At 45.8% G+C, this 9098-nt stretch overlaps 2 protein-coding genes across 4 annotated transcripts in view; both read right to left on the bottom strand.

Annotated features, from left to right (window-relative positions):
• Nucleotides 1-1597: 1597 nt before the first annotated feature.
• LOC121587301 (stromal cell-derived factor 2-like protein 1) lies at nt 1598-3826 on the bottom strand. 3 transcript variants are annotated; one of them, XM_045227015.1, is made up of 4 exons: nt 3530-3826; nt 2250-2446; nt 1758-2076; nt 1598-1722 (listed from the first exon to the last, which is right to left on the bottom strand). In XM_045227015.1, the coding sequence occupies exons 1-3, from the start codon at nt 3705-3707 to the stop codon at nt 1792-1794; spliced, it is 660 nt and encodes a 219-aa protein (XP_045082950.1). In that variant the 5' UTR covers nt 3708-3826; the 3' UTR covers nt 1598-1722; nt 1758-1791. The 3 variants fall into 3 exon arrangements, with proteins under 3 accessions (XP_045082950.1, XP_045082951.1, XP_041760146.1); XM_045227016.1 differs by having other exon boundaries at nt 1598-1729; nt 1765-2076; XM_041904212.2 differs by having other exon boundaries at nt 1598-2076.
• Nucleotides 3827-8822: 4996 nt separating this feature from the next.
• LOC121587299 overlaps nt 8823-9098 on the bottom strand; it is a 5361-nt gene continuing 5085 nt past the window's right edge. Inside the window, exon 2 of the mRNA XM_045227013.1 lies at nt 8823-9098. This exon is cut by the window's right edge and continues 6 nt beyond it. Coding sequence (XP_045082948.1) covers nt 8901-9098 — 198 coding nt within the window. The 3' untranslated portion in view covers nt 8823-8900.

Below are 9098 nucleotides of genomic sequence, written 5' to 3'. Positions count from 1 at the left end.
ACAAGTCTAAACACAAGAAGAAGAAAACACTCCCCAAAAGCACAGAGGATCAGTAAGGTGAGTCATATCTATTGGGAAAAGGACTTACAGCACACTACGTGGAGTCTAAATGGGAGCTCTTCAAAGACATCTACATTTACATTTTAGTCATTTAGCAGACGCTCTTATCCAGAGCGACTTACAGTTAGCACATACATTATTTTTATCGAATCCACAACCCTGGCGTTGCAAACGCCATGCTCTACCAACTGAGCTACATCCCCTGCCGGCCATTCCCTCCCCTACCCTGGACGACGCTGGGCCAATTGTGCGCCGCCCCGTGGGTCTCCCGGTCGCGGCCGGCTACGACAGAGCCTGGATTCGAACCAGGATCTCTAGTGGCACAGCTAGCACTGCGATGCAGTGCCTTAGACCACTGTGCCACATTCACCAATAGATAGATACTACATTTACTAACTAGTGGGGGGGACCTTGGTTGCAAGCGTTCAAGTGAATACTAATCCAGTGAATGTTTTAGTTTTTTACTAGCATCAGGATCTGTGCAGTCTGTCGCTAAGGAGTACACAGGTGAGTGACCATCTACCCGAATTACATCCACATTTCCCGCTGAAACTAATCATAGCCAAATTCTTCACTTCCATCTTGTTCAAAGTTGTCAAATTCAAAATATCAACTGATTATCATTGTCAGACAAATCTCTCATCTCCCTAATGCTCCTAATGTGAGCCTGTATTCAGTAGTCAGTACTCATCCCCATTGGTCCTGGTTGGGTAATGAGAATGCATCAGTGTCCTCCTGCAGCAGACTAGGTGACTAGTGTCTGAAATGGCCCCTTATTCCCCATTTAGTGCACTACTTTTGATCAAAGCCATGTGGGCTCACACTGAGTGTACAAGCCATTAGGAACGCCCGCTCCAAACCATTAGGAACGCCCGCTCCAAACCATTAGGAACGCCCGCTCCAAACCATTAGGAACGCCTGCTCTTTCCATGACATAGACTGACCAGGTGAAAGCTATGATCCCTTATTGATGTCACCAGTTAAATCCACTTCAAAATCAGAGTAGATGAAGGGGAGGAGACAGGTTAAAGAATAATTTTTAAGCCTTGAGACATGGATTGTGTGTGTGCCATAAAAATGTTTAATACATACATTTTCTATATATTTTTTTACAATAACAACCATACTTTAACAAAAGACAGTAAACAGGCGCACACACACATTTCAACAAACATCAATGATATCACACCTGGTCAGACCCACGTTTCCACCGCAACCATACACATCACAACCACACCCCCTAAGTGTGCCATTCAGAGAGTGAATGGACAAGACAAAATATTTAAGTGGCTTTGAACAGGGTATGGTAGTAGGTGCCAGGCGTACCGGTTTGAGTGTGTCAAGAACTGCAACGCTGCTGGGTTTTTCATGCTCAACAGTTTCCTGTGTGTATCAATAATGGTCCACCACCCAACGGACATCCAGCCAACTTAACACAACTGTGGGAAGCATTGGAGTCAACATGGGCCGGCATCCCTGTGGAACGCTTTCGACACATTGTAGAGTCCATGCCCCAACGAATTGAGGCTGTTCTGAGGGAAAACTCAATATTAGGAAGGTATTCTTAATGTTTGGTACACTCAGTGTATATTATGGAATAGGGAATAGGGTTAGTTTCAGATGTATCCTCGCTGTGCATTATGTGATGTCTGATGACATCATCAGAGCTCGTCGTGGTGCAGTGTTGTTGATGATGACAGAGCTTGTCGTGGCACAGTGTTGTTGATGTCATCAGAACTCTTCATGATGGTGTCTCAGTGGCTCCTGGCTGGGCTGAATGAAGACGCCCTCCATAGCCTTCCAGTAGTTGTTGTGGTTGGCAGTGCCCATGCCGTGCACCTCCCTCTGCCCGCGGATGGGGTGGCCGTACTGCTCGCCCGTCACGGTCAGGAAGGCGTCGGTGCCAACGTGTTTGAAGCGCACCGCCTCGTCCCGCTCCCAGATGGAGCCGTCACACTGCACCTTCCACACGTCCAGGTCATCCCCCTCGCCGTTCTCACCGAACGCACTCACCTCCTAAAGGTTGATGGACAGCATTGAGGGTTAGTGGTGTGTGTTTTTGTGTTTGTTACCTGGTTGCGGGACAGTGACTAGCTAAAATTGCATATGTGTGTGTTGTATTACCTGAGTATTGACAGCAGCCACCTAGTGGTGTGTGTGTGTGTGTGTGTGCCCACTGCCTCTCTTACCTGGTTGTTGGACAGCGGCGAGCTGAAGTGGTGTGTGTGGAGGTTGCGTCCCGTGGTCATGTGCGTGATGCGGATGGCCTGCCCACACTGGATTGGCACGCCGCGTTGGCAGGTCCCGTTGGGCTTCCCCCGAATCCTCCAGTAACTGTTGGCATCGTCTGCACTCTCAACCCCCGTCACAGACTGCTGCCCACTACCTACAGTTTAAAAGGAGTCAACAGCTTTACCTCAACCTGCCAACAGCTTTACCTCAACCGCCAACAGCTTTACCTCAACCTGCCAACAGCTTTACCTCAACCTGCCAACAGCTTTACCTCAACCTGCCAACAGCTTTACCTCAACCTGCCAACAGCTTTACCTCAACCTGCCAACAGCTTTACCTCAACCTGCCAACAGCTTTACCTCATTCTCCTCTTTCTAGCCAGAGTGGTGTCAGTTCAAATAGAAGACTACAGGGTAGTGTTGTGTGCTATACATAGTTTAAACCTTCCATATAGCCTACCAGTTTAGGGAACAGTCAAGTAGAGCACTAAGCCCATAGGTTTAGCCTCAAGAACACCAAAAGTAAAGCTTGGTTTGAATAATTGAGGTCAGTTTTTAATTCCACCCGTGACAAGGAATGACTGGCTACACCTGTAGTATGTGTTACAGTTAAATCCTTCCCCCTGTGGGTTCTGTTGTGTATTAGACTACAGTACACCTGCGTCCGGTGCAACTGACACCTCTCTGGGGATGGCAATGACAAGATTTGCATGAACGGCTAAGCTTCCATTTTACTGTAAGCTATAGTAGGCTAGACCTACTACCTCCTATGTCTCGATCAGTGGTTAAAAAGATAAGAAATGTATCCAATAGCCACACTTGAATGTAACCACCTGCTTATTTTGTTGCTAGAAAATGTTTGACTATGGATTGATGGGATACATCGTTACAACGCTGTTCCACTCATCGATTGATACATTGTTGCGAGCTCGATTCTCGACTAGAGTGCACATAAATAACAGCCATATAAACTAACAGAGAGTTTATGGTTGTTATATACTCATTTAAACGCGTTATACATTTAGCTTAAATCTCTCCTTCTGACTTGTAGCTATGATATGAGGACCAACCGGTTTATTGCTTGGTATAGGTTAGGCTTGCTGTATTTGTTCATTGATTGAAACACACCAATGTTCTGATTGAACGACATTGATTATTGGTCAATAGCCTAACTTAACTTTTTGAGGAAGGTTGATGATGAAGTTCTCTAGTGATGAAGGTTGATGATGATGGCTTACCTGAACCGTATTTGACATCATGGGAGTGCAGCCGAACGTTGTGTCTCGTGTTCAGCAATTTCACAAGCGAACCGCAGGTGACATAGTTGAACTCGGACTCCCGACCCTCGCATTTGGACCACAAAAGAACGACCAAAAATGATTTGATGAAGCCGCGGAGAGCGTGAATTAATCCCATTGTTGTGTCTATATGGACATAATCGAGAACGAGAGGATATAAAGCTCGTGGACAGGCACTTTCATACCTTAATGCTAATGTAAACCAATCAGAGCTTGACAAGTCCCTGAACACGGAAGTAAAGGATAACACATGCTGTTCTGTGATTGGTTTAAGCACTTGTGACGTCATGCATATTGATAAATTCATTCGGAAAGCGGAAATGAAAAGATTGCCGGCCCCCGCAAGTGACCGTAGGGCTAGAGACGGAAAAAGATGGCGGAAGCGGATGATGAAGTGGATTCTGAATCTAATGGCCGTAGAATTAAGGAGATTTGGAATATTGTCCAAAAGAATGGAAAACGGAGTTCGTATCTAGTAGGAGTACGGTTTGTTAATGAGGAGCAACTGATCGAAATACCAATCTGGAGGAATCCATTTGAGATATCCAAACTGGTGGAGAGAGTGCTGGGTAAAGTGAAGGCTGTGAGGATCACGAGCGGGACTTGTTTGGATTTTTTGTGCTTCTGCGGAACAAAAGCAACGTGCGTTGCGTCTCACCCGATTTGATAAGTTTGAAGTGTCGTGTGTGTCTCTTCGGAACAGGGCACCCCTCAAGGGGGTTATATCTGGCCTCTCGTGGGAAGTCGATGTTGAAGAGATGAAAAATATTCCTGGAGTGATTGATGCAGGTCGAATTAATCGTGTGGTGAATGAAGAAAAAGTGAAGAGTCCTTTCCCCCTTCTGATAACCAGGTGGCGAATCGCATCTCTGCATGTCTGGCAGACATATCAGTATGGATGATGGATCACCACCTCAAGCTGAACCTTGGCAAGACGGAGCTGCTCTTCCTCCCGGGGAAGGACTGCCCGTTCCATGATCTCGCCATCACGGTTGACAACTCCGTTGTGTCCTCCTCCCAGAGTGTGAAGAGCCTTGGCGTGACCCTGGACAACACCCCTGTCGTTTCTCCGCTAACATCAAGGCGGTGACCCGATCCTGTAGGTTCATGCTCTACAACATTCGGAGAGTACGACCCTGCCTTACACAGGAAGCGGCACAGGTCCTAATCCAGGCACTTGTCATCTCCCGTCTGGATTACTGCAACTCGCTGTTGGCTGGGCTCCCTGCCTGTGCCATTAAACCCCTACAACTCATCCAGAATGCCGCAGCCCGCCTGGTGTTCAACCTTCCCAAGTTCTCTCACGTCACCCCGCTCCTCCGCACACTCCACTGGCTTCCAGTTGAAGCTCGCATCTGTTACAAGACCATGGTGCTTGCCTATGGAGCTGTGAGGGGAACGGCACCTCCGTACCTTCAGGCTCTGATCAGTCCCTACACCCAAACGAGGGCATTGCGTTCATCCACCTCTGGCCTGCTGGCTCCCCTTCCTCTGCGGAAGCATAGTTCCCGCTCAGCCCAGTCAAAACTGTTCGCTGCTCTGGCACCCCAATGGTGGAACAAGCTCCCTCATGACGCCAGGACAGCGGAGTCACTCACCACCTTCCGGAGACATTTGAAACCCCACCTCTTTAAGGAATACCTGGGATAGGATAAAGTAATCCTTCTACCCCCCCTTACCCCAACCCCTCCCCCCTAAAAAATAATAAAATAAAAAATAAAACACATTGTAAAGTGGTTGTACTACTGGCTATAAGGTGAATGCACCAATTTGTAAGTCGCTCTGGATAAGAGCGTCTGCTAAATGACGTAAATGTAAATGTAAATATGGAGTCTCTCCCTACTCGAGTGCAGTTGGGGTATATTAACTACAGAGTCAGAGTATCTATCCCAAGACCAATGCAGTGTGATCACTGGAAAGCTTTTGGTCATGTTTCAAGGGTTTGCAGAAGGGAGAAGCCGAGATGTCCAAGTTTGGAAAAGATCACATCGTGTGTTATAATAGTGATGAAAATGTGACATGTTGCAATTGTGGTGGGAACCATGAAGCCACGTCTTTGGAATGCCCCACAAGGGTGAAAGAGAATGAGGTGGCCAAAGTCAGGGCTGTCCAGAGCAATTCATATGCAGCAGCTTTTAAAAGGGTTGACGGTTTGAATGGTGCTCCTGAAGAGTCCATGGTGGTGGATAGGCCTTCACTGCAGGCTGCAGCGGTTGCCTTTCACCAGCAGGACCCTGACATTTTAAAGGTGGACTTTGTGGCCTTTACAGCTATGGTGATTAATGGCACTGCCAAGGTGAAGAGAAGGTCCAGGAAGATAGATATCATTGTGGATTCAGTGAAGCGGTTCCTGGGGCTGAAAGATTTCTCGGCGAAGGAGTTACATGGAATATTGTCACAAGCCGTACCACCCCCTCAGGGCCTAGAGCCGGAGAAGGGAGATTTGGAGATTAGAAAGAAGGAAGAAGTGAGAGTTTTGTTTTGTCAATTTACAATTTTTATTTGGGTGGATTAAGTTAGTTTCCCTATTAGGTATGGATTTTATTTTTTTACCTGGTTGTGGTTTCAACCCGTCCAGTTGGATGCAGCAATACACCTTTTTGGGTTGAAGTCCGCCATAAAACCCACAGAAGAAGAAGAAGAAAAGATTGCCAGAAAACTACTGAGGATACGAGATTGACAACAGGTAATATTGTATTTTAACAACGTATCAGAGGAAAACAACACAGGATTGTCAGAGGAAGGCCCCCCAAAAATAATGTTGTTAAAGACTCTAGCCACACAAGCCATAGATGGTTCTCTCTGCTACCGAACGGCAAGCGGTACCAGTGCATCAAGTCTGGAACCAACAGGACCCTGAACAGCTTCTACCCCAAAGCCATGAGACTGCTAAACAAGGCTGCTTTCACTGACTGTGCACACACACCGGACTGCTACCTGTATGTACTGTACATAGCCACCTCAATTACCTGGTACCCCTGCACATGGACTCGGTACTGGTACTTCCTGTATGTAGCCATGTTATTGTTATTCAGTGTGTTTATTCCTCGTGTCACTATTTCTATATTTGTATCTTTATCTCTGCATTGTCGGAAAATGACCCGTAAGTAAGCGTTTAGTCTACACCTCTTTTTTTACCAAGCATGTGACAAATCAAATGTTTTTTTTTTTTAAATAGGCTATCAAAGACCCCTTGATATTGCTTGTGTTTTATATGTTTTTTCAAATTTTAATGTGAGTATTTTTATGTGGCAGTTGTACCCCATTGGCCAACCACCATATCATTCAATTACTTCTCTTTCCTCCATCTGCACTATATAGAGCTGGACGTGTAAAAGCAAATTCCTGGTAGGCATATTCTATTTTCCTTTCACCTGCCCTGTGCTTTCAGGTCAAAGATATTAAGGAGAGGAGGAGAGAAACCCACTTCAGAAAATTGTGATGCACCCTAGTGATCTCCAATTGATCAACACATGGTCCTTATGCAGTATACAGTGAGGGGGAAAAGTATTTGATCCCCTGCTGATTTTGTACGTTTGCCCACTGACAAAGACATGATCAGTCTATAATTTTAATGGTAGGTGTATTTGAACAGTGAGAGACAGAATAACAACAAAAAAATCCAGAAAAACGCATGTCAAAAATGTTATAAATTGATTTGCATTTTAATGAGGGAAATAAGTATTTGACCCCCTCTCAATCAGAAAGATTTCTGGCTCCCAGGTGTCTTTTTTATTAATTTATTTTATTTTATTTATTTTATTTTTAGTTTCCCTATTAGGTATACAGGTAACGAGCTGAGATTAGGAGCACACTCTTAAAGGGAGTGCTCCTAATCTCCGTTTGTTGCCTGTATAAAAGACACCTGTCCACAGAAGCAATCAATCAATCAGATTCCAAACTCTCCACCATGGCCAAGACCAAAGAGCTCTCCAAGGATGTCAGGGTCAAGATTATAGACCTACACAAGGCTGGAATGGGCTACAAGACCATCGCCAAGCAGCTTGGTGAGAAGGTGACAACAGTTGGTGCGATTATTCGCAAATGGAAGAAACACAAAATAACTGTCAATCTCCCTCGGCCTGGGGCTCCATGCAAGATCTCACCTCATGGAGTTGCAATGATCATGAGAACGGTGAGGAATCAGCCCAGAACTACATGGGAGGATCTTGTCAATAATTTCAAGTCAGCTGGGACCATAGTCATGAAGATAATAATTGGTAACACACTACGCCGTGAAGGACTGAAATCCTGCAGCGCCCGCAAGGTCCCCCTGCTCAAGAAAGCACATATACAGGCCTGTCTGAAGTTTGCCAATGAACATCTGAATGATTCAGAGGAGAACTGGGTGAAAGTTTTGTGGTCAGATGAGACCAAAATGGAGCTCTTTGGCATCAACTCAACTCGCCGTGTTTGGAGGAGGAGGAATGCTGCCTATGACCCCAAGAACACCATCCCCACTGTCAAACATGGAGGTGGAAACATACTTTGGGGGTGTTTTTCTGTTAAGGGGACAGGACAACTTCACCGCATCAAAGGGACGATGGACGGGGCCATATACCGTCAAATCTTGGGTGAGAACCTCCTTCCCTCAGACAGGGCATTGAAAATGGGTCGTGGATGGGTATTCCAGCATGACAATGACCCAAAACACACGGCCAAGGCAACAAAGGAGTGGCTCAAGAAGAAGCACATTAAGGTCCTGGAGTGGCCTAGCCAGTCTCCAGACCTTAATCCCATAGAAAATCTGTGGAGGGAGCTGAAGGTTCGAGTTGCCAAACGCCAGCCTTGAATCCTTAATGACTCGGAGAAGATCTGCAAAGAGGAGTGGGACAAAATCCCTCCTGAGATGTGTGCAAACCTGGTGGCCAACTACGAGAAACGTCTGACCTCTGTGATTGCCAACAAGGGTTTTGCCACCAAGTACTAAGTCATGTTTTGCAGAGGGGTCAAATACTTATTTCCCTCATTAAAATGCAAATCAATTTATAACATTTTTGACATGCGTTTTTCTGGATTTTTTTGTTGTTATTCTGTCTCTCACTGTTCAAATAAACCTACCATTAAAATTATAGACTGATCATTTCTTTGTCAGTGGGCAAATGTACAAAATCAGCAGGGGATCAAATACTTTTTTCCCCTCACTGTATATATATACACACACACACACACACACAGTCATTTCTGCAAACTTAATAAAAATAAAAATAAAATATTTGGAGTCAGGTTCTTCAAGATGCTATTTATTTAATGTCCCAGAATCTGTCCATAAGTAGAATATCTTTCATTGGACGTTTCATTCTGGGCCGACCTATCGTGTCCCAGAGAGTGGGATGACGATCATGCCCAGTTTCTGGGAGAGGTATATCTCCCTCCTGATCTGTCTGTTGAGGCTGGACAGAGCGGCCTGGAGGATCCCCCTCAGAGACGTAGAGGTAATGTCTGAACCCCGGGAACCGCTGCTCACTGGAGGGAGACGGCCTGTGTACCTGTGACGAGGGCTCTGGCC

This window comes from Coregonus clupeaformis, chromosome 18 (assembly GCF_020615455.1).
Source record: "Coregonus clupeaformis isolate EN_2021a chromosome 18, ASM2061545v1, whole genome shotgun sequence".
NCBI lineage: Eukaryota > Metazoa > Chordata > Actinopteri > Salmoniformes > Salmonidae > Coregonus > Coregonus clupeaformis.
The sequence above is the reverse complement of the archived record's forward strand: the minus strand, read 5'-3'. Positions and strand labels throughout refer to the sequence as shown.

Coding starts and splice junctions, on each gene's coding strand:
- LOC121587301 (XM_041904212.2), bottom strand. CDS start 3,707: ATGGGATTAATTCACGCTCTCCGCGGCTTCATCAAATCATTTTTGGTC. Junction 2,447..3,529: donor TGATGTCAAATACGGTTCAG/GTAAGCCATCAT, acceptor TTTAAACTGTAG/GTAGTGGGCAGCAGTCTGTG. Junction 2,077..2,249: donor CGCCGCTGTCCAACAACCAG/GTAAGAGAGGCA, acceptor ATCAACCTTTAG/GAGGTGAGTGCGTTCGGTGA.